This window comes from Bufo gargarizans, chromosome 1 (genome assembly GCF_014858855.1).
Source record: "Bufo gargarizans isolate SCDJY-AF-19 chromosome 1, ASM1485885v1, whole genome shotgun sequence".
NCBI lineage: Eukaryota > Metazoa > Chordata > Amphibia > Anura > Bufonidae > Bufo > Bufo gargarizans.
In genome coordinates, this window is record NC_058080.1 from 359,900,165 (window position 1) to 359,926,142 (window position 25,978).

General features: G+C 43.5%; 1 protein-coding gene across 1 annotated transcript in view; it reads right to left on the bottom strand.

Annotated features, from left to right (window-relative positions):
- PIGG (phosphatidylinositol glycan anchor biosynthesis class G) overlaps positions 1 to 25,978 on the bottom strand; it is a 73,019-nt gene that overhangs the window by 39,192 nt on the left and 7,849 nt on the right. Inside the window, exons 2-7 of the mRNA XM_044283434.1 lie at positions 23,075 to 23,280; positions 13,571 to 13,780; positions 12,992 to 13,180; positions 9,921 to 10,059; positions 9,026 to 9,238; positions 703 to 920 (exon numbers count right to left, since the gene is read on the bottom strand). Coding sequence (XP_044139369.1) covers positions 703 to 920; positions 9,026 to 9,238; positions 9,921 to 10,059; positions 12,992 to 13,180; positions 13,571 to 13,780; positions 23,075 to 23,280 — 1,175 coding nt within the window. The remainder of the gene's footprint in view (positions 1 to 702; positions 921 to 9,025; positions 9,239 to 9,920; positions 10,060 to 12,991; positions 13,181 to 13,570; positions 13,781 to 23,074; positions 23,281 to 25,978) is intronic.

A 25,978-nucleotide genomic window follows, 5' to 3' on the forward strand; every position in this document is an offset into this window, starting at 1 on the left:
AGCATGACGGTGTGAGTGACGTTACGCTGCCAACCGGCCTGCCTGCTAGTTTGATAGGGAGTACGAGTACAGACGATTATGGTAGTTTAACAAAGCAGAGCCACTGGTTGAGGATTACATGACTACACTTTACATAGGAAGACTGCTGTGAGCGGGGCCCAGTGTAATGGAGTACAGTGTCTGCACCGGGCCCCGCCGTGAGTGCAACAGCAGTTGCCAGCCTCCAGCCCCTCCTCCCACCCTGCGTGATAGAGCTCTGATACATCGCAGGCCGCGCTGTATCAGTGTCAGCAATGTAAAAATTGCACCATTCGCTTTATAAGACGCACTGCCATTTTCTCCCCACTTTTGGGGGGGGGGGGGGGGGCGTCTTATAAAGCAAAAAATACGGCATTTTATTTTAAATTTTCCATGTCAATATCTATACTTAAACAAAAAACATTAAATTACTGCAATTTTCACACTGGCCACTAAGCTTAATATTAGGCGCCATTTCTTGGTCTGTACAGACCACTTTACTGCAGTTATCTGCTTATCTATACACAGATATGATAGAATTACAGATAAAACAGGATCCATCATTCACAATAGGCAAGAGTATATTTTATCATTCTCCTGTCCACAATAATGCCAAAAATGCCTCATAAGTTATGCAGAGTGAGAATAAGACATTATGAGCAAGATATGATGACCAAGTTCTACCTCTAAAGTTATGATGGCTCCAACTGTCATGGAGTAGATGTCATACTCTGCCACCTGTTTACTTAAGGAGGCACTCAGCTTCTGCAGGGCCTCTAAGTACTGTTTGATAAGCTTTCTGCCAAGGTTAGTGAGGACTTCTGAAGTATTCCCTTCCAGGTATAGCTTAATCCAATTTGCATGCAACTTTTCTGCCTTCTTAAATTGTTCTACACCTTCATCTGAAAAGACATCAATGAAAATAAAAATGTAGTTATTACAATTTGGGAGGCTACGTCATTAACAGGAAAACCAAAATTACAATTGATTATATCTCAATTGTGCAATAAATCAAGGATTTAAACAAACTACTAAAAAAACAATGCTTTACACTTTCATGCAATGCTGACTTCAATGAACAACCCTAAAATGTTGTGGAAGCATTGAGCAGGTTACTACAGCGGAAGCATTTAACCACTGGATATATGGACAGATGAAAACACATTGACACCTAGAGATACAAAATCTATAAAATATATAGACTCTATAAAATAAAGCCAAAATAAAATGCAAAAATGTCAATGATTCCAGACCAACAAATGTGTATATAGAAAGCTATAGACGCTCCAGCCAGAGCCTACCACATGGATGACAAACTCCAACACATTTTGAACTCTTTTGTAAGAGAGTCCATCTACTGATGAACCGCGCACTGGAGTTTGTCAGCAGTGTGGTAACCTTTGGTCTAGATCCTTCACATCCTGTGACCATGCCAGCCAAGAGGTTTATTTCCACATTGATGAATGCACTAGTGATACTCTACAGTATAACATTCTTAGGCTATGTTCCCCTCCCTTTTGTCCCACATTTCATTTATAGGTTGTAAAAAGAACTGAAAAGCATAGTTTACTGCAGTTTTCCATACCGCAGAGTTTGTATGCGTTAAAATGAATTCAGAATTTTTTTATGGGACCCTAGTGTATCAATTCGATCCACTTAAAAGGGGTTATCCAAGACTAAAAAATGTCCCCCACATGCCCAGGCCCTTCACACTGAATATACTTACCTGGCTCCCCGCTCCGCTCCTAGTCCCCGCACTGAAGCTGCCGCTTCTCCCCGTGCACGGATGAACACATCCGGTGTTGGCGGGTGAACTGCCAATGGCAGGCAGGGAGGTGGACGAGCCTCCCTAGCATCGCGGATGACGCTAGGGAGGTTTGTCCACGTCCCCGCCTGGCATTGGCAGCTCTCCCCGACACCGGGTCTTTTCATCTGTGCACAGGAAGAATCAGCAGCGGCGGTGCGAGTATCAGGAGCCAGGTAAGTATAACCCCTTTAAGCCATCATGTTACTTATAGCCTCAAGTTAGATTTTATGATAAAGGAAATCTCTGCCCTATCTGGTGACAGAGACCATGAGGAAAATGCTGGGTCACATACTTGTACTGACCCAGTTGTTTTACAGAGCTTACATTGAGCAGCTCCAGCTTGAGCCAAGTGCTGGAGTCTCCTTAAAGGGGTTGTCCAGGTTCAGAGCTGAACCTGGACAGCCCTCCATTTTCACCCAGGCAGCACCCCTGACATGAGCATCGGAGCAGTTCATGCTCCGATGCTCTCCTTTGCCCTGCGCTAAATTGCACAGGGGCTGGGGCTCTCTATGGGGCTGACAGGAACTCCGGTGACATCACCGGCACTGATGGGCGGGATTTGGCTCTGCCCTAGCCAGTAAAACGGCTAGGGCAGAGCTAAAGCCCGCCCATCAGAGCCGGTGACGTCACCGAACACACTTACCGCCCGGCAGTGTGTTATTGAAAACACAGGAGCCTGTGCCCTGCGCAATCTAGCGCAGGGCAAAGGAGAGCATCGGAGCATGAGATGCTCCAATGCTAGGCTCAGGGGGGCTGCCGGGGTGAAAATAAGGGTATGTCTGGGTTCAGCTCTGAACCCGGACAACCCCTTTAATACAATGCATGAGCTCAAGAGTCCTACAATTCATGAGCTACCAGCTAAGCAGACTCCAGCATTTGGCTCGTGCTGAGCTGCTCAATACTGATTTTACCAAAATCACTGTAAGGGTCCATTCACACGTCCGTTTTTTCTTTCCTGATCTGTTCTGTTTTTTGCGGAACAGATCTGGACCCATTCATTTTCAATGGGTCCTGAAAAAAATAAAAATAAAATAAAAATAAAAATAAAAAAAATCTGCATGTCCGAAAGAATATAAAACATGTCCTATTCTTTTCCGCAAAAATCGGATCCTGGTACAATACAAAGTCAATGGATCCGCAAAAAACTGAAGACATTCGTATCCGCAAAAAACAAATGACATACGGAAACATTTTCAGGAACAACGGATCCGCAAAAGAACGGACCGAAATTCGGGATATAGAAAAATACTGACGTGTGAATGTAGCCTAAGGGTCCATTCACACGGATCTGCAATACACCCAGCCGGCAGCCCGATAGATCTGCCTATACTTGTCTGCAATAGCGGACAAGAATAGGACATGTTCTATTATTTCCGGAGCCGCGGACCGGAAGATTGGAGGCGTGCTCCGGAAATGCGGATGCGGACAGCACACTGTGTGCTCTCCGCATCAATTCCTGCCCCATAGAGAATGAACGGGTCCGCACCCGTTCCACAATTTGCGGAATGGATGCGGACCCATTTTACAGAAGTGTGAATGGACCCTAAGTGACCCAGCATTTTACTCAGGGTTTCTGTCAACAGTTTATACTGTCGTCAGATAGGACGATATAAAACTGGGGACAGATCTTTAAAGATGACCTGTCACCAAAAATGCAGTGCATAAAGTGCCATACAAGGATATAGCACCACAAGAAAAATTCTGTGAAAGGTGAATCTGAAGGATCACCAAGTGACTTCATAATACATGTATTATGAATGCACGTTGCACTGTAGGTGAATAGCCATCATATTGGTGTACATTACTATTGTTTACACATTAATAGTGTTCCGCTATGTCTAGATCTATTATTGAAGAGAATGTATTTATGCGCAGAGGTACAGGCGCATCCCATGCACATTTGTGGATATTTGGATCCACATACATTATATATCTGCATTCACATGAAGCAATGTTTGGATATCCACATTCATTTTGGATCATGCTTTTTCTCTAAAAATAACAGGTATATATTTTTTGCAAGTTTTTTTAATCCACTTCATGTATTTTGGATATCTTTGTATTTCCTCTGGTTCAATCCATTTGAGTCCACTCCATGTATCCTGGATGCCTTTGTATTTTGATTGGCCTGATTACCGTCTGTTGTGGTTAGCCCTATTTAAATGTATGTATTTTCTTTTGACCTTACAGCCTGATAAGGGTGGCGGCCCACCACTGAAACGCGTGGCTAGCCTTTTAATTATAGTGTTTTATGTATGTTTTTAATAAATAACTTTTATAGACAGCAGAGCAGCGCGCTTTTGTTTTTCTTTTTTTGCTCCTTGTTGAGCGAATATGTTCCTATGTGTATTCCGGACTCCATCTGGAGGATCCTGGCGAACAACAGTAGCACCCTGACCTATCCTCTCTATAGAAGAGACCACGTCATTTCCTAGTGCTGTGCCTGGATTTGCACAATATTATTCGATAAGGTATTCTCACCTTGAGTCCTTATCTGGGAACCCTAAGGTATTTCACAAGGGAGCGCCCCCTATTGTTTTATCAGTGATTGATAGCATTATCTGTGTAAGTGTCTATATATACATACATAGCTGTCAGTCACTGATTGTTGTACACAGGGGAAGGGATATCAGTGATTGATAGTATTCTCTGTAAAAGTATGTATACAGAGATCGCTGTCAGACACTGATTGTTGTACACAGGGGAGGCGTTAGTCATTATCCACTATAATGGGACTCTGAGCACAAATATCTTTCTTAAAAATTACAAACCTGGTTTCTATGCTCCCATACACTCCATGGTGCCTTTTCCATTGTTTTGTCCTGCTAACTGCACATCAAGGATCACCGTCCCAAAAAACTGCATGGAGTGTACAGGAGCACAGAAATCGGGAGGTGGTCGGACGTGTGTACAGATTCCAAGACGGTGATTCAGCTTGCACGCTGTGCTGCGTTTCAAGATTATTGGGAGGCAGTGCCTGGTGCCTGCATGTGATGAGATTATTCACATAATAAATAAAAAGGTCTTATTTGTAGCTTTTAAGAAAGACATTTGTGCTACGAATACCATTGTAGTGGATATTTGTATCAGGAATTCTATGCTGTTAATACCATTATCAGTGATTGATAACGTTCTCTGTATAAGTGTCTATATACATAGATAGCTGTCAGTCACTGATAGTTGTACACGGAGGCCTTGTTATCAGTGATAACATTCTCTGTCAGTGTGTATACATAGATAGCTGTCAGTCACTGATCGTTGTACACAGGGGAGGTGTTATCAGTGATCGATAGCATTCTCTGTGTAAGTGAGTAAACATAGATAGCTGTCAATCACTGATATTTGTACAAAGGGCAGTCTGCACTGCTGTGACTGGGACCCGATGGCGGCCCGATGCCTTCCGTGAGAGCCTATGAGATCCAGCCCCCCTGGATCTCACAGGCAGGAAACTGTAAGTGTTTTACACTGGTAATACACTTACAGCCAATGCATTACAATACATAAGTATTGTAATGCATTGTAAAGACCCCCAAAAGTTGAAGTCCCAGAGTGGGACAAAAATAAAAAAAATAACGTTTTACCCCAAAAATTAAAAAAGTTTCAAGAAAAAAAAAAAAAAATAATAATAATTGTTTTCCCAAAATAAAGTAAAAAAAAAAAATTTATAAATAATAATATATATTTATTATATATAAAAATAAATAATGGGGGAAAAAAAAAAATAGGGGAAAAAAAAGAAATGTGGACATTTTAGGTATCGCCGCGTCCGTATCAACCGGCTCTATAAAAATATCACATGATCCACCCTGTCAGGTGAACGCCGTAAAAAAATAAAAAACACTGGGCCAGATTTATCATTACTCTGACAGCTCACTCCACTTTCACATATAGCTAAAGTCAGTTTTAGCCAAGTCAGATTTATGATCGGCCCTTTAAGACTGTAATAAATGTAGTTTGACGGTAGCAGTTTATCCGTCAGTAAGCAGCTTTCCAAAAGTCGCACGTCTTTACGAAAAAGTCGCACGTTCTATTAAAAAGTCTCATAAAATAAGCATGGTCCTCACTGGAGTGAAATTGCGCTTTTTTTTGCAACTTTTTAAATAGTACCAATAGTAAATCTGTCTAGAGATTCATTTACATAAGAAAACACGTCCACTTTTAGAAAACTGGCGAGCATAGTGCAGAGCAGAAAAAAGTAGCAAATTTGTGCGCAGTTTTAGCGATTGCGCAAAACTTTGCGACTTTTTCACTCCATTATTCTGACTTGAGCTAATGATAAATCTGGCCCACAGTGTCAAAAAAAGCAATTTTCTGGTCACCTTGCCTCACAAAAGGTGTAATACCAAGTGTTCAAAAAGTCTTATGTACCCCAAAAATGGTACCAATCAAAGCGTCATGTCATCCCCCCAAAAAATGAGTCCCTACTTAAGACAATAGCCCAAAAAAATAAAAATAAAAATAGGGCTCTCAGAAAATGGCAACAAAAACAAGAGAGATTGTATTCTGTTCAAAAACTATTTCACTGTGTAAAACTTAACAAAAATAAAAATGATAGACATATTAGGTATCGCCACGTCTGTAACAACCTGCTCTATAAAAAGGTCACATTATATGCCCCCTCAGGTGAATGTTGTAAAAAAATATATATATATTTTTAACTATGCCAAAACATCAATTTTTTTTCACCAAGCGATCAAGAAGTCTTATGTATCCCAAAATGGTACCAGTCACTTTATCCCGCAAAAAATGTGTCCCCACATAAGACAATCTGCGCTGCAAAAGCCATATGATGCTCCTTCCATTCTGATTTGTGCCATGTGCCATCCCCCAGCAGTTTACCAGCACATATGGGGTGTTGCCATATTCAAGAGAAAATGGGTAACAAATTATGGGGTGCTTTTTCTCCTGTTACCCCTTGTGAAAATGAAAAGTTTGGGGCTAAATCAACATTTTATTGGAAGAAACGAAACTTTTCAATTTTACAGCCAAGGCAGTCAAATGATAAAACGCTAAGTGCTCAGTACCCCCCTTAATATATTATTTGAAGGGTGTAGTTTACAAAATGGGATCACTTTTTGAGGGTTTCTACTGTAGGGGTACATCAGGGTCTCTTCAAATACAAAATGGTGCCTAAAAACCATTCTAGCGAAATCTGCCTCCAAAATCCATATGGCGCTCCTTTCCTTCTGACCCCTGCCACGTGCCCATACAGCAGTTTACCACAACATATGGGGTATTTCTGTAAACTGTAGAATCAGAGTAATATATATTGAGGTTTATTTTGCTGTTAACCCTGTGTGGCAAGAAAAAAAAATAATAATAATAATAATCTACCAAAAAAAATTAGATTTTTTATTTATTTATTTGACCTCTATTTTCCATTAACTCTTGTTTTACAAAATTTGTAAAATCAGTTTTAAATAATTTGAGGGGTGTAGTTTCTAAAATGGGGTCCATTTATCGGTGGTTTCCATTACGCAAGCCCCTCAAAATCACTTTATAACTGAATTGGTGTGTAAAAAAATTGTTTTGGAAATTTTGTTGAAAATTTGAAAAGTAGTTTCTAGACCTTCTAACGTCCTAAAAAAATAAAATGACATTTACAAAATTATGCCAAAATAAAGGAGACATATGGGGAAGGTTGATGGATATCCATTTTATGAGGCATTACTATCTGTCTTAAAAGTAGAGAAATTCAAATTTAGAAAATTGTGAATTTTTCCAAATTTTTGGTACATTTCTGATCATTTTATAAATAAAGTTGAAATATAGCCACTCAAATTTACCAATGTCATGAACTACAATTTGTCACGAGAAAACAATCTCAGAATGGCTTGGATAAGTAAAAGCGTTCCTAAGTTATTACCACATAAAGCAACACGTTAGATTTACAAAAATCGGCCTGGGATTTAAGGTGAAAAAAGGCCCGGTACGGAAAGGGTTCACTGCTGAACTATTTACCAATATTGTTGAATTCCAGGGAAACCTTAGATGGCCAATTAGAGAACCATCTGGGTGACAGAAAAAGCAGTCTAATGAGAGCTTAGATGGCAAAGAAGGGATGACAAAACAGCTGTTTCCTCTCCTGTAAACTGTGTGGGAGAAGTCTAAAGTCTAAGGCTCCTTTCACACCTGCGTTCAGGTGTCCGCTCGTGAGCTCCGTTTGAAGGGGCTCACAAGCGGCCCTGAACGTAGCCGTCTGGCCCTAATGCATTCTCAGTGGAGGCGGATCCACTGAGAATGCATCCGCCTGCCAGCGCTCAGCCTCTGCTCAGTGAGCGGACACCTGAACGCTGCAAGCAGCGTTCGGGTGTCCGCCTGGCCGTGCGGAGGCGAGCGGATCCGTCCAGAGTTATAATGGAAGTCAATGGGGACGGATCCGCTTGAAGATGACACCATATGGCTCAATCTTCAAGCGGATCCGTCCCCCATTGACTTTCAATGTAAAGTCTGAACGGATCCGCTCAGGCTACTTTCACACTTAGAAAATTTTTCTAAGTTATAATGCAGACGGATCCGTTCTGAACGGAGCCACAGTCTGCATTAATATGAGCGGATCCGCTCGAACGCTAGTGTTAAAGTAGCCTTACTGACACTGCACCTCTCTAAGCTAGGTGTGCACATAATTTGTATTTATTTTCATTTTGGCTAAAGGGGTTGTCTGGGAATACATGATTTCTAACATGTGCCGGCAGCATGGCTCCCCAACTGAAAGGATCATACTTACTTGCGCCCAGCTGCTCTGGTCTGCCACTCTGGGTCCCTCGTGGCCATCTTCCTGTCCGGGGTTTGATTTCTTCCTCGGTATGGGCATGGCCACCTGATCCTCTTCAGCCAACCGCTGGCTTGGGGGTTAGAAATTATGTTTTTCCAGACAACCCTTTTAAAGTGACTTTCCCGGAAACACAAAACTGGTCCAATAATTTGGGGGAATTGCATATGTGCGCACCCTTCTCCAACGAGAATGGGAGCAGTACTAGCTAATTTTTGCAATGATCACGTTTGCACTACTTTAGATTATTGGATTAGAGAACACAAAGGATATTTTATAACAAACAAGTTATTTGCGATTTCTTCTACCTCACAAAACATGAATTTAGAGGCCCTAAAAAGCTTTAGTCATCTAGAGAACCTAAAACATGACTGTTACGAATTAAAGAACTAGTAATGCGACGATTAAGGCTAACTTTAAAGACCTACCTTTTTCATAAGCCTTCAGATTCTCTTTCAGGAGTTTACATAGCTGATAACCATTTAAATGGAAAAACCGCAATTGTTCTCGAATGGTCACATGTTCTACCACTGCTGGTAGAAGCATTCCTAAGCTGCTCTTGGAAATTGGCAGTCCAAGACCCACTGCTAGAGTGGGTGCCAAGTCGGTTTGCTGAATCATCTCAGGTTCTTTAAATGTACCTAAAAAGAAAGCCATACAATGCCAATAACAATATTATGGCAATATACTGAAAATATACTCATTGACAAACTGAAAAATCAAATACTGAAAAAAATTCATTAAGGGAATTAAAGGGGTTGTTCCATGTGAACATTTATGGCATATAAACAGGATATGTCATAAATGTTCAATGGGGGCGGGTCCCATCTCTGGGACGCACTCCTGTCTCAAGAATGGGTTCCCGCTGAATGTTGTGCAATTTTTGAAGTTCATAGCAGTGGATTGCCATAAATGTCCTGATGGGAATAACCCTTTAACTCCACTCATATCTTTGTGGCAGCGTAGATTCCACAAGCATGATCCAAATATGCTGCAAAGTATAACTATAATAGATCTTTAAATGCACAGAAACCGCCTCATTCACCAAAAAATATATCTAAAAATCCATCTAGTGTAAAACAGTTACCGTAACATTAGAAGGGAAGGAACGTGATGATGAGGATCACATTACACTCTCTGAGTCTCATTCTGTGTGCGAGACTCATGCTGTGAGAGGGGAGGGGGAGTATCAGGAAGAGACATTAGGCTTAAAGCACACAGCAGAGCTCCGACATCACACCAGGAAGTGCACGCCCACCAAGCATGGATCAAATGTTCATTTCCAGGTAGTCATTAAAATAAATGAACTAATACATGTTATACCTGCTTTGTTTTGAAACGCTGAACTTATTAACACAAGCGGGGTCTGCACTTCCTCATCAGATGATCCTCCATGACTTCCTGCTTCTGACATTCCATGATCACCACATACAACAATTAAACTTGGGAGCGACATATCATCCTGTAGTTAAAAGAAATGAATGGTTACTGATGTGTGTTTTATGCATACATTAAAGAGGACCTTTCACAGTTCTTATTTATTCTAGATAAATACCTTTACGTGTGGGGTACCCAAACCCCCCCCCCCCCCCCCCCCCCCATGCTGCCACCCTGCCAGTTTTTTTTTTTTTTTAATAATCGCTTCTATGCCCCACTGTGCCCCCTGTAGTTTTCCCGCTCCGTATGCTAATACTGAGCATCGGTACAGGGAAGAGGAGACTGCCCTGTTTCTCAGTAGGCGTGTCCTTCTCCCTGGCTGTAGCACGGTCCAATCACAGCGGAGAGCGTCACAGCCAGGGAGAAGGAGGAGGCCATTGAGAAACCCTGGCATCTCCTCCTCCCTGTACTGATACTAATCCTAATACTGAGCAGGAAAACTACAGGGGGGCACAGCCGTGAGTAGGAGCGATATTTAAAAAAAAAAAAAAAAAAAAAAAAAACACAACAGGCAGGGTGGCAGCATCAGCAGGGGGTACCCCGCAGGTAAAGGTATTTATCTAGAATAAAAGGTGAAAGGTTTTCTTTGAAGGGATTCTGTCATGACATTTTTAGACTATAACCTAAACATATGGCCAGGTCCGTCCAAATAGCACGAATCCGAAACTGTACTTATTAAATGTGCCTGTGGCTCTATTAGGTTATAAAAACCAGTTTTATGTGCTGTCATTCACCTACCTAAAGGTGCCCAAGGGGACGTCGCTTCATACAGGGTGCCCGGCTGCAGGCATCTCCGTCTGGTGCCCAGCGCCGCCTTCCCACTAGAAATTGCCGCCTTCCCTGTCTATAGTGCCACCTTCCTCACCTGAGCCCCGCCCCGCCCCGCCCCCGCAATTGTCCGGTCCCTCAGGTTATGCCTAGTGCGCACGCGCGGGATCTGGCAGATGGACCAGACGATTGCTGAGGTGAGGAAGGCGGCACTATAGACAGGGAAGGCGGCGATTTCTAGTGGGAAGGCGGCGCTGGGCACCAAACAGAGATGGCTGCAGCCAGGCACCCTGTATGAAGCAACGTTCCCTTGGGCACCTTCGGTAGGCGAATGACAGGTTATAAAAACCTGTTTTATGTGCTAATAGAGGCACAGGCACATTTAATAAGTACAGTTTCGGATTTGTGCTATTTGGACGGACCTGGCCATATGTTTAGGTTATAGGCCTCAAATGTCATGACAGAATCCCTTTAAAACATGCACACATTTCAATGAAATTTACATTTATACATAGCATATAGCTAAAACAGGTTGAATATAGCTTTATATGTTCTGGAAAAAACAGATTACTAGTGAGAATAATCAATCTTTTAATCATTCACTAATATTCACACCAAAAAAATAAATAAAAAATACAGAAGTAAAAAATAAATATTAGGGAGTGACAAATGCATGTAAAACTACGTCAAAAGGCCAAATCCCACACAGGAAAAAACTGTAACCTTTACAATTTAATAAAAGTGTGATGGAAACTACCCAATCCCACAGATCTGATCTAAGGAGGCCTCAGCTCTTTCGGCCCAAGAGGTAGAAACCATTCTCCTGGAGTGAACTCCCAAAAAGGAATATATACCAGTGGCCCATTTTATCCACCTACTGTCACAACCAGACAGCTGAGAAGCTCTGACAGAAGCCTTTCAGAACCTCCTCCTTGAGTTTTCTTTGTTGTGCTGTTCAGTTCCTCATCTCGTTAGCCTCTCTCAGCTGTCATGTAGTTGGACTGATTGCTTCCCTTTAAATTCCTCCCCATAATGCATTACTGGGCGGCTTATACTTCTTCCTGGAGTGTGTGTGCATGCTGATCCTATTTCCCAGTCTGCTACTAAGTTAAGTGCTGTACATTTATCTGTTATTTTCTGTTTGCTGGACCCCAGGTGACCCTGACTCCCTCCGTGTAGGAAGACGGTGGTCATTTCCCCTCACTATTGTAGGGTGTTCAGGTGTTATATAGTCGAGGTACGTGGATATGCAACCATCCACCTTTGGGATTTTTGCATAGGCTGAGCAGCCAGGGAAAGTGCCAGGTCTTATGCAGGGGTCTCCCTTTTGGTTCCTTAGCTTTGGATCCAGTGAGTCATATATGCATGTTGCATGTTGCATTGTCTTGTTTCCCGTACACCGTCCGTGACACCTACTAATAGTGGTTTTGTTAGCCGGAGAGCCTTTATTTGTGCCCTGGTATTGGACTAGTAAGCTTTCAGCCCTCCTCCAATCCCTAGAAGACTCAATGTAAGGAATAAGTGTTCCTCTCTGTTGTTTTTGGGGTTATCACAGAAAGAAGGAAAAACAGTGCTCAGCAGTACCGCAGAGATAGATACTTGGATTCAGTCAATAAAATCACAGGCAGTATAGTGGACCCTTCATCCGGTCAAGGAAGCAGAAGAACCATGGAAGAATGAAACGGCTGTATCCACTATACTGCCTGTATTTCTTCACTAAAATCATAAAAATCACAATTGCCATATTTTAATTGGTGAGAGCCATGGATATTTCTCTCTACATTGATTATAGGTAAATCTACCAGGGGCCCACAGCCCTGGAGAGGTATGTCCTGGTAATGTTTCAGGCAAGCTATCCCCCTGGACAGGAAATCTAAACTGGAGATCTGGAGAGGTGTGCACCACTTTTATGTTGCAGGTTTCCTGTCAAGCGGTGGAAGGTCCTCTCCTCCAGGGGTGCCAATATGTGTGAAGGGGTAAAGTATATTGTCAAAAGAAAAATAACTATTGATCAATATTTATTTACAGTAATTTCTTTATATAGACGTGCAGTGCCAATACCTGTGCAACCCTACTATACATGGCATATCTTCTGCTATATCTTTATATTTTTGTAGAAATACTACAAAATAATAAAAAAAATATATATATATCTAAAAATGTATAGGAAAGCACTAGAAGCTTCTTACGTTGGATATCAGAGCAGAGTGAATCTTTTTCAAGACAAGGTCCATTTCATAAAGCTTTGGTCCAATTAAATGGCTGTGGGGGCCAGTCAAATGCCCAATGTGATCCAATCCAAGATAGTGAAGTACCAGCATATCCCAATCATTCCTCTTTAAAACATCATCTAAATGCCTGGTAACATTATCATCAACCTGAAAGAAAAAATGAAGTATGGAAACAGTATATGCAAACACATATTTTCAGATGGGCAGCTCAAGATTGGACTGTGCATCCTGGGGCCCACCAGGAGAAGTTATTCTCTGGCCCAACCGCTATATCATTAATAATGTCTAATATAGTTTGATTCAAAGAAATTGACCCTAGCTGCACGTTATTGGCCCCAAAGGCACCTCCAATATGGTTTATGGGCCTGGTCCCACCAGAGGATCCTCTGGTACTCTGGTGGGCAAGTCTGATGCTGCAAAAACATGTGCTTCAATTGAAAATACAATAAAAAATTACAGTTGGGTTGTCAAACCACACACAAGCCACATACATGAACCCCTAGGCAGCTCCAGCAGTTGACCAAGCCATTAACCTACCTCAGTAAAGTCTGAAACAAAGAATGAGGTTGTCCCATCAGACTCCACAAAATGCTTTGGAAAAAGTTTTATCCAGGTGTCGTCACCATAAAACACTATTCTTTTTCTAGCTTGCTTTGCCTGCCATATCAGGTTGTCTTCCAGTAGTTCATGTGAGTTGAGATTGACTACAATGTCAATAAAGCCAGGTATGCTGCCAGTCATCATTGCCTGAAGACACAGAACAGGAAATATTTCATACTAAGATCATAAACCAGACAGATGTACAGTATGCATCCAAATGGGATACGCAATCAAGATGGAAAGCTAAAGCAGCAATAAGATTAAAGAATAAGCCATTCTAAAGAATGCATGTAGTTCAGACATCTTCGCCCACCCAGATTTACTAATTATCAAGATGGAGTAGGCTTGGACAGGTTCTCTAGACCTGCAACGGATTTATCACATTGGCTCAGGCTGGATGATAAATATGGTGCAGGGACAGACACTTTTCTCTGACTCTACACCAACTAGTGGATAGCTTACTTTGAAATAGCTTTACTTTTGGTGCAAAATGGCGCATCTTAGGTCTTGCCTCCTTTCCCACTAAGCTCCATCCAGTTTGCCGAGCATTTCGGAAAAAAGGGTAGAAACCATAGATGCACCCAATTGCGCCACTTTTTTTAGACAGAATTTTGGCGCAGGACACATTAGTAAATCTGTTAAAGAGAACCTGTCACCGGGATTTTGTGTATAGAGCTGAGAACATGGGTTGCTAGATGGTTTGCTACTCCAGGTTTAAATAACAACCCAGCCATTTTTCCTTCACTGCTGTAGGTCAGCTTTAGGCTAGGGCGACACGACGACAATAAGTCGCACGACACATAGGGCACAACTACACTGCTACATGCGTCGCGCCACAATTTTTATAATGATAGTCTATGGTGTTGCACCTTGGATGGATTTTTTGCAACGGTCATGTCGCAGTCGCACGACACATGTCGCCGTGTAACCCTGGCATTAAAGGTACAGGCCGCTGTGGAGGTCACTGCTAAGGGGGCAGGGGCCACTATTAAAGGGGCAACTGCTGTGGAGGTTACTGTTAAGGCAGCAGGGTACTGTGAAGTCACTGTTAAGGCAGCGGGGTACTGCGGAGGTCACTGTTTAGGGGGCAAACCCCTGAGGAGGTCACTATCAAGGGAGTAGGGTGAAACTCACTGCTAACCACCTCAACCCCGCTAGCTGAAACCCCCTTAATGACCAGACCACTTTTTACAATTCTGCACTACACTCCTTTCACCGTTTATTGCTCGGTCATACAACTTACCACCCAAATTAATTTTACCTCCTTTTCTTCTCACTAATGGAGCTTTCATTTGTTGGCATTTCATTGCTGCTGACATTTTAACATTTTTCACTTTCAGTTGTAACATTTTTCAAAAAAAAACTACATTTCTATATAAATTTTTCTCTAAATTTATTGTTCTACATGTCTTTGATAAAAAAAAAAAAAAAAAAGGGAGGTTTGGGTAAAAGTTATAGCGTTTACAAACTATGGTACAAAAATGTAAATTTCCGCTTTTTGAAGCAGCTCTGACTTTCTGAGCACCTGTCATGTTTCCTGAGGTTCTACAATGCCCAGACAGTAGAAAAAACCCACAAATTACCCCATTTCGGAAAGTAGACACCCTAAGGTATTCGCTGATGGGCATAGTGAGTTCATAGAACTTTAGCGGAAAATGATGATTTTTTTAATTATTTTTTTTTCTTACAAAGTCTCATATTCCACTAACTTGTGACAAAAAATAAAAAACTTCCATGAACTCACTATGCCCATCACAAAATACCTTGGGGTGTCTTCTTTCCAAAATGGGAAGATTTTTCTTTTTTTTTTTCTTTTTTTAACCACCTCCCGACCGCTGTACGCACCGATGCGTCCGGGAGGTGGTTGATTTGTTCCTCCTGGACGCATCGGCGCGTCTTCTCGCGAGACGCGAGATTACGTCACAGCCGGCCCGCGCATGCGCATCGCGGGCCGGCATTTCGAAGCAAAGTATTTCGTCAGCAGCCTGCCGGCCACGATCATTGGCTGGCAGGCTGCTGATTTTAAAAAAATCCAATCAGCAGCCATTTAACCCCACATATTAGTAAATATGATGGGGTTATATGGCTGCTGTGCTCCTCTGCTCCTTCTTTTGGTCGGTAGGTTCCAGCAGAGGAGCAGAGGAGCACACATCACTGAGTACCCACTACACCACACTTAGCCCCCAGATCACCCCAATTAACCCTTTGATCACCCCTTTGATCGCCCCTGTCAATCACTAGTGAAAGGAAAAAAGTGATCAGTGCAAACTGTCACTTTTTTTTTTCACTAGTATTGACCGTTAGGTTTCAGTATAGTTTAGGCCCCTTGGTTAGGTAGTTTAGGGATCGGTTAGCGCCCAGCACACCGCACCGCAGTCCGTTATTCGCTGATTAGCGTATCGCTAATCAGCATTTGTACTTTTATAGTATCTGGAAGTGATCAAAACTGATCACGGTCAGATCTATAATAGTACTAGTGTCACTTTAGTTCTCCCTCCACCCAAAACGCAGTGTTTGCCCGATCAGGCCTGATCATTCGCCCACACGTGCGTACACCCACGCCCGCCCCACCGCAGTGACAAAAAAAATTTTTTTTTTTTGATCGCTGCACATTCACTTTACACGCACTGCGGCGATAAAAAAAAATCAGTTTTGATATTTTTTATCAACCGCAGCAGCCTCCGGTACTTCGCTAGCCTCCCATTTGTAAGACAGGCTTGCTTTTTTTTTTCTTGGGTAGTCTCAGGGAATACCCCGAAATTTAGTTGCCCACATGTCTAACAGGGGGTATTCTTCTGAAGAGGCCTACAGGCTTCTGACCCAGTCGGATGAGGAGTGGGAACCCTCATCTGATGAATCCAGCGGGTCAGAATACGAACCTGTAGAAAGCAGTGGCTCTCTGACCCAAAGTTCGGACGAGGAGGCTGAGGTCCCTGATAGCACCAGGCGTACCCGGCCCAGTGTCGCTAGACCGCAGGTTGCGCAGGATCCGCTTCAAGAGCAGCAGAGTGGGGCTGGTGCTGTCGGATTACGTGGTGAGGCATACACCAGCAGCCCAGCCCTTCCTGGACCTAGTACCAGCACTGCCGTACAACCTGGTGAAGTAGCGAGCACCAGAAGGGCAGTTGAAGCTGGTACGGTGGCACGTGCAGTAGTGACCCCGTCGCAGCCACCACAAAGACGTGCCCGTAGAGCCCCTAGAATCCCAGAGGTGCTGGCAAACCCTGATTGGCAGTCCCCAACTTCAGCCGCACCCGTAGTTTTCCCTTTCACCGCCCAGTCTGGAGTTCGGGTTGAGACAGCTCAGATCGATTCGGCCCTGGGATTTTTTGAGCTGTTCTTGACTGCGGAGCTTTTAGACTTAGTCGTGGCAGAGACAAACAGGTATGCCACACAATTTATCACCGCTAACCCGGGAAGCTTTTATGCCCAGCCTTTCCGGTGGAAACCAGTCCAAGTTTCCGAATTTAAAACTTTTCTGGGCCTCCTCCTCAACATGGGCCTGACAAAAAAGCATGAATTGCGGTCATATTGGTCCACGAACCCGATTCATCACATGCCCATGTTCTCTGCTGCTATGTCCAGGACACGATTTGAGGTCATCCTGCGTTTCCTGCACTTTAGTGACAACACCGCCTCCCGTCCCAGGGGCCACCCTGCTTTTGACCGGCTCCACAAAATTCGGCCCCTCATAGACCATTTCAACCTGAAATTTGCAGATTTGTATACCCCTGAGCAAAACATCTGCATAGACGAGTCCCTGATACATTTTACCGGGCGCCTTGGCTTCAAACAATACATCCCAAGCAAGCGCGCCCGGTATGGGGTCAAATTGTATCAGCTCTGTGAAAGGGCCACAGGCTATACCCACAAATTTCGGGTCTATGAGGGAAAAGATCAGACCCTGGAGCCGGTCGGTTGCCCTGACTACCTGGGGAGCAGTGGGAAGACAGTCTGGGACTTGGTGTCACCCTTATTCGGCAAGGGGTACCATCTTTATGTGGACAATTTTTACACAAGTGTGGCCCTCTTTAGGCATTTGTTTCTAGAACGGATTGGCGCCTGTGGTACCGCGCGAACTAGTCGCGCGGGCTTCCCCCAACAGCTCGTTACCACCCGTCTTGCAAGGGGGCAGAGGGCCGCACTGTGTAACGAAGAACTGCTCGCGGTGAAATGGAGAGACAAGCGTGACGTTTACATGCTCTCCTCCATTCACGCAGACACGACAATACAAATTGAGCGAGCAACCCGTGTCATTGAAAAGCCCCTCTCAGTCCACGACTATAACCTCCACATGGGAGGGGTCGACTTCAATGACCAGATGTTGGCTCCGTATTTAGTTTCCCGACGCACCAGACGCTGGTATAAGAAGGTGTCTGTATATTTAATTCAACTGGCTCTGTACAATAGTTTTGTTCTCTACAGTAAGGCTGGGAGAACTGGATCCTTCCTCAAATTTCAGGAAGAGATCATCGCGAACCTCCTGTATCCAGGAGGTTCCGTGGCCCCATCCACCAGTGTAGTTAGCCGTCTACACGAGCGACACTTCCCCAGTGTCGTTGCTGGTACCTCAAACCGACCGCCACCCCGAAAAAAATGTCGTGTCTGTAGCAGGAGTGGAATAAGGCGTGACACCCGCTATTTCTGTCCTGACTGTCCCGACCACCCTGCCCTATGCTTAGGGGAGTGTTTCCGAAAGTACCACACACAGGTACACCTAGCATAGGGATCACATCTCACCAGGACAGGCACACAGGGCTATTAGGGCCCATTCACTCACAGCTGCTGCAAACGTCTCCTTTCACATGGGACAAAGTGCATAACGCACTTCGCCACATCTTTGGGCGATTTGCGCTTTGCACATTGACCCATGGGGAAGGAGAGGTTTGTTCTATAAAGGTAAAAAAAAAAAAAAAACCACCAGTAAGCCAACAGGTTAATGTTTAGTTCCAAAAGTTAAAGTTACATGTTCTGTTCCAAAGTTAATAAAATTATTGCGTTGTGGCCTGGTTTTTTCTTTTTTTTTTTGTTTTTTTACCTTCCAGGTGGACCAACCGATCTACTAGCTGCAGCACCGATGTGCATTCTGACAGAAGCATTGCGCTGCTGTCAGATTACACGCAAGTCGGTGTATGCGGCGCTGCAAGACGGGATTTTCTCCTCTGCAGTGACAGATATGTTTGCCGAGGCATACGAGCTGAGGAGGAGGCGGCGTTCCTATGCTTTGGCAAGCACTTTGTATATATATATATATATATATATATATATATATATATATATATATATATATATATATATTAAAAAAAAAAATCCCGGCAATGATTTATTCATCCACATCGATTGATGCGAATGGAGAAATCTGGTTTGCCAGGGCATACGAGCTAAGTGGGTATGGATGTAGGGCGGAGCTCCTATGTCCTGGCAGACGCCTTTCCCCTCCATTTTTTTTTTTTGGCAGAGATTTTTCATCCACATTGATCGATGCGAATGTAGAAATCTGTGCCGGTCATTTTTTTCTTTCAGCCCAGAGGCTGAACGGAAAAAAAAAAATCTAATTACCTGTATGCTCAATATAAGGAGAATAGCAGAAACTCCTAATGCTGGCCATACATGTAATGATTGCGGAGACCCTCAAATGCCAGGGCAGTACAAACACCCCACAACTGACCCCATTTTGGAAAGAAGACACCCCAAGGTATTTGCTGAGGGGCATATTGAGTCCATGAAAGATTTAAATTTTTGTCCTAAGTTAGCGGAAAGTGAGACTTTGTGAGAGAAAAAAACAAAAAAAAAAAAATCAATTTCCGATAACTTATGCGAAAATATTTTTTTTTTTATGAACTTGCCAGGCCCCTCATTGGATACCTTGGGGTGTCTTCTTTCCAAAGTGGGGTCACATGTGGGGTATTTATACTGCCCTGGCTTTTTAGGGGCCCTAAAGCGTGAGAAGAAGTCTGGGATCCAAATGTCTAAAAATGCCCTCCTAAAAGGAATTTGGGCCCCTTTGCGCATCTAGGCTGCAAAAAAGTGTCACACATCTGGTATCGCCATACTCAGGAAAAGTTGGGGAATGTGTTTTGGGGTGTCATTTTACATATACCCATGCTGGGTGAGAAAAATATCTTGGTCAAATGCCAACTTTGTATAAAAAAAAATGGGAAAAGTTGTCTTTTGCCAAGATATTTCTCTCACCCAGCATGGGTATATGTAAAATGACACCCCAAAACACATTCCCCAACTTCTCCTGAGTACGGCGATACCAGATGTGTGACACTTTTTTGCAGCCAAGGTGGGCAAAGGGGCACATATTCCAAAGTGCACCTTTCGGATTTCACCGGTCATTTTTTACACATTTTGATTGCAAAGTTCTTCTCACACATTTGGGCCCCTAAATTGCCAGGGCAGTATAACTACCCCACAAGTGACCCCATTTTGGAAAGAAGACACCCCAAGGTATTCCAGTGAGGGGCATGGCGAGTTCCTAGAATTTTTTATTTTTTGTCGCAAGTTAGTGGAATATGAGACTTTGTAAGGAAAAAAAAAAAAAAAAAAAAAAAATCATTTTCTGCTAACTTGTGACAAAAAATAAAAAGTTCTATGAACTCACTATGCCCATCAGCGAATACCTTAGGGTGTCTACTTTCCGAAATGGGGTCATTTGTGGGGGTTTTCTACTGTTTGGGCATTGTAGAACCTCAGGAAACATGACAGGTGCTCAGAAAATCAGAGCTGTTTCAAAAAGCGGAAATTCACATTTTTGTACCATAGTTTGTAAACGCTATAACTTTTACCCAAACCATTTTTTTTTATCAAAGACATGTAGAACTATAAATTTAGCGAAAAATTTATATATGGATGTCGTTTTTTTTGCAAAATTTCACAGCTGAAAGTGAAAAATGTCATTTTTTTGCAAAAAAATCGTTACATTTTGATTAATAACAAAAAAAGTAAAAATGTCAGCAGCAATGAAATACCACCAAATGAAAGCTCTATTAGTGAGAAGAAAAGGAGGTAAAATTCATTTGGGTGGTAAGTTGCATGACCGAGCGATAAACGGTGAAAGGAGTGTAGTGCCGAAGTGTAAAAAGTGGCCTGGTCATGAAGGGGGTTTCACCTAGCGGGGCTGAAGTGGTTAAACGGCGTTTACCAGACGGTTTGGATCACATGAGATTTTTAGAGAGCAGGTTGTTAAGGACAGGGCAACACCTAATAAGTCTATTTTTTTATTTTATACAAATAGAAGTATTTTTTATTTATTTTTTAACTTTTTTGATCCAGACCTACTTGGTTCTTGAAGATCCAGTGGGTCTGATGGCTCTATAATATACTGTATAGTGTACTGCAGTGTATTTGCATGTACACTTAGCCTGATTAGGTTCAGATATACCATGGCAAGCGGGAGCCTGTGAAGGCGTCCAGTTGCCATGGTAACCATTGGGACACTGCCACAGCAGCGCAGCGGCCCGATGGGGAAAGGGGGGGTGGTTTGTCCAGCAGCGGGGAGTGCGCAGTGGGGAGAGGACATAGGGAGATGGGGGAGGGAGTGAGGATTGGGAGGACAGCCGCGCCGGCCATCCTGAACTGGGGGTGGAGGTTAGCACTTCCATCGCACATTGTGCAGTGAGGGCACGATCCCTCTGGATGAGAGCCGGCAGCAGCACCACACGATTTCTCCTCCACAAAGTACAAGGGGGAGGGGGGGCAGGTGTTTGTGTTCTGTCCGGCAGCGTTGGTGGAGGGAGAAAATAGGGGGTTAACCCTTGAAGTATCAGGCCGCTGCCACAGTAGAGCAGCGTCTCGATGATTAGCCCCTTCCATAGAGTGGTCCCTAAGGACCACAGCATGTAAGGGGTTATATCTGCCGTTTCAAGCAGAGCGTTACTGACACTCTGCACCCTCAGCCACCCAGTTGGGGGTATGGGGGAGTGAGGGAGAAAGTGTGCGCTCCCGTGTGCACATAGGAGGAGTTACAGAAAATCTGCCAGATGATGGATTCTCTGTAAATTCACTGAGAGCAGCCTGCTGTGCATAGGAAGCACAGCAGGCTGTAGAATCGAAATAATAAAAGAGAAATAAATACAACCAATTGGACAAATTATTTTCTCCACATAATTAGTGTAACTTTTTTTTTTAACAAAGCTGTCTATATCTTTTAAATATACCAAGATTATAGGGTTTGGTTTTTAACATGAGTAAATCTGGGCCCTTGTTTTCAGAATGCAGCTGTGGGTCTGGCTTCTCACACATCTCATTGCTACCTACACTATTACCCTGCAGTACTCAATGCGAACCGTAGTAATGTATGTGGCCATTCAAATTGGCAGCTGCAATCGGTAAGCAGTTCTCAGCTCTGGCTCAGGGGGGTGTTTTTTTCCGATCAAGGCACCCTCTATGGTGTCCATATGACTTACTAGGGTATCCGGGAGGCTTCAGAACAGGAGCAGCAGGGGATCAGTAAGGTGACTATTACTTTTAATACTTTCCTACGTTCTAAGTGGGTTTTTTTTATAAATTGGTGGCCGGTCACGTCTTTTGAGTACCATTCACCCATGCCCCTCTCCATGTACACCACATCAGCCAGGACAATGTAAATGCTTTGGTCTCAGTGATATCTCCTTCTTAATACACACCAGGAAGTGAACCTTGTTGTGAGGAACCATCACCTCCATATACTGCATTGAACAGTCAATACTCATGCAGCTCGCTTGATGCTGTGTGCTGGAGGCATGAATGCAAGCTGAGGATTACAGGGTACAAGCGACCTGTATCAGACATTAACCTAGGAGTCATACTGCATTTAAAACTATACAGAGGAAAAAGGCAAAGTGTTTAAAGGGGTTTGAAGGAATTATTTAAAATGGCCGCCAGCAACCTGTCCTAGAATGTAAGTAGGACTAGTTCAATTTTCTTTTTCTGATGGTAATTTTTTTATTTTTTTATTCTATTAACCTATATGATTTGAGAACCACAGGGCACAACAGACAGGTGACTTCTATCTGAGTGTTCTAGACATGCTCTGTAATTTGTGCAGAGGTCACTAAGGGGAGGGGGAGCAGACAAGCTGTGACATCACCTATTGTGAATAGTGGATCCTAAGTCATTGAAATCCTACATGTGATGATAATGAGATGACTGCTAAAAAGTGAGCACTACAGAACAGGAAGTGTCCGTCTTTTATTAGGCGTAGTGGTCAGTGTGGAAGCTGCAGAATTTTAGGATTTAGGATAGCGACATGGAAAGTTAGAAAAATAAAACACCAAAATGAGTAAAATATGTTAGTGACACATTCTCTTTAATGCCATACAGTATCACTACAAGGGGAAATAAATGAGCTGTCTGGTAATGCATGGATGTGCTGCGTCCTCCTGGCCAATAAATCATTTTAGTGCATAAAACGAGTACTAATTTAAATAAAACAAGTACATACTTACTAGTACTAACCTTAATGCGAGGCATTGTAACAGTTGGAGCTGTGGCCTTTGCAATAAAGCTGAGGGTTGACCCCTTTTCTATAAGTTGTGTTATGTAAGGCATTTGCTCTTTTCCTTTAACACCAAATACAAAGTCCTGTCTCAAAGCATCTATGAGAAGAATGACAACTCTCTTAAACAGGGGATGGGGAAGTTGCGTCCAGTTAGATGTTTTCCCTGGAACGAAATAAAAAAACACTACATCAACATCTGCACACAAATACTTAGAGTGAAACATCTTTAAAAGGGTTGTCCAGCTTTTTGGACTTTTTCTAACTATCAATCTCAACCTGTTAAAGAAATCATACTCGCCTGACACTCCATTCCAGCTCTCTTCAGAGGTCATCTGGCCCCCGTGCTGTAAACTTCCAGATGGACAGGATCACACGCACCACTGAAGCCAACAGATGGCCTCAGCAGTGTCATGTCCCAAGAAGCATGTTGCTATTGGGTCATGTGTCGTTGGGGACATGCCATCCCTTAGGCCAGTCATTGGCTGTAGTGGAGTAAGTGACTGTCTAGTAGTTTACAGGATGGGGACTGGAAGACCAGTAAAGGGAGTAAGGAATCCAGGGAGCTGGAACAAAGCAGTGGGGAGCCAGTGAGGAGAATTTTTCAACAGTCCAAAAAAATTGACAAGCCATCAAAGGGAGTCTACAAAATAGCAAAATTGCTGACGGAACTTAGTAGGGGCCATGGAAAGCATGACAAACCTAGCTTTTGTGTTTATTATCAGGGGTAGTATGTATATGAACTTTCATTCTACCAGATGCAAGTGCCTAGGAGAACGAAAGGAGCTTTGCAAATAATAAAATGTGTGGGGGGGGGGGGGGGGGGTCAGCCAGCACAACCCTGTATGCAGGTGCACATTGCTATGGCGAAATACAGATACAAACGCAAGAACACAAATGTAATCACACTCTGCAACCAGCACTCTGCCCTGCCTCTATGCTGGATATTGAATGAGGCATTGGTGTACATTTTGGCCAAAGCATAATAAGCCACTCACCACATCAAGGTCGCCTCCATGAGTGGTCCCTAACACTAGTTGCTACCTGTTATGGGCCATGACAGCCACACAAAGTCCAGGGAGCGCAGGTACAGCATGCACGCCAAGCACACTCTGCTTTTAACCCCGTCCGGTGCCATTACAGCTTTCATCGGATCCAGGGATGCAAGTAGTCTGCTTATATAGCACCTACCAGTAGCCATTTGACTCCAGGAGAAGTATATAGTGGGCTCAGCATGCATGTTGGTACTTGCATCCCTGGATCCAATGAAAGCTGTAATGGCACAGGACGGGGTTAAAAGCAGAGTGTGCCTGGCGTGAAAGCTGTACCTGCGCTCCCTGGACTTTGTGTGGCTGTCATGGCCCATAACAGGTAGCAACTAGTGTTAGGGACCACTCATGGAGGCGACCTTGATGTGGTGAGTGGCTTATTATGCTGATGTAAATGTACACCAATGCCTTATTGAACATCCAGCATAGAGGCAGGGCCGAGTGTTGGTTTGCAGAGTGCGATTGCATTTTGCCATAGCAATGTGCACCTGCATAGGGTTGTGCTGACTGAACCCCCCACATTTTTTTTCTTTGTAGTATATATTGGAGGCGTGGCGATCTCCATGCAGACCTGACCAGTTAGTCTGTCCTGGAGGCTGGTTTTAAAGTTACCCTACTGTTACCCAGGAGATGGATGAAAGGGAGAATGACAGCAGCACCAAACTGTACAATTTGTTTATAGTCTGTTACCATGGAGATACCTTTTTGTCTACAGTTACTATGCAAACCAGTGTATCACCTTTCCATTCAAGCAACTGCTGGAGATCACATGCCTATTATTAGTGAACCTATATCCACAGCAAAATCTGCAAGAAATTAATGCAGTTTTCCACAATTTTATATTGATGGCTTATCCTCAAGAAAGGTCATCAATATCTAACTGGTGGGGTCCTACTCCTGGCACCCCGTGCCAATCACATGTTTGACTTGGCAGCAGTGCTCTAGTGGGCGGTGCAGTCTCTTCCTAGGCCAGTGACATCATGTTCATCGGTCACATGGCCCAGGTGCTGCTCAGTCCCACTTGAGTGTATAGGCCTAAGCTGCATTACCAAGCATAGCCGCTATACAGTGTATGGTGCTGTACTTGGTAAGCTGCAAGAAGGCTGCAGCACTCATCAGAATGCCATGGCCTCTGAACAGCTGATTGGCAGGGGTGCCAGGTATAGTACCCCCACTGATCAGGGGAGGATACACCATCAGTATTAAGCTCCTGGAAATCCCTCTAATAACATATTAGCTTATGCTGAAATACAGTAAATCCACAACAGTAAGGTACACAAAATCCACAGCATCTGTATCAGCCACTACGTAAATGTGCTGAAGATCACCTGATACCACTTTGCCCAATGATGCAGTTGTTCATGTGGCTCATATCTGCCGCTTATTTCACTGTGTAAACAGGCATGTGCTGCCGACAAACAATTAAACTCTCTGTGGACAAAAGATCGTAGTAGCAATCATTAATCCCCATTTGCCCATGTAAATTGGCCTTAAAAGGGCTGTCTCATCTCAGACATTAATGGCATATCGCTAGAATAGTGGGACCCATGCCTTTCTGCAGAATGAGCCCCCTGAAATGAAGGACAGTGCACCGCTCTAGCGTAGCTGCCCTCTATTCACTACTATGGGAGTTCCAAAAGTAGTCCGACAGCGGTGACCGGAAAGGTGGTCGTGCATGTGTGGTGGGCTCTGCTTCAGTATATAAATATTTGGCTTCTGTGCACCCAAGGTAGGTATTCAGGGTCAATTGAACTCACTACGTCCCTGCAACACTGCTACAGGTGATCCCCCACCTCACTCAAGTTGATAAACATC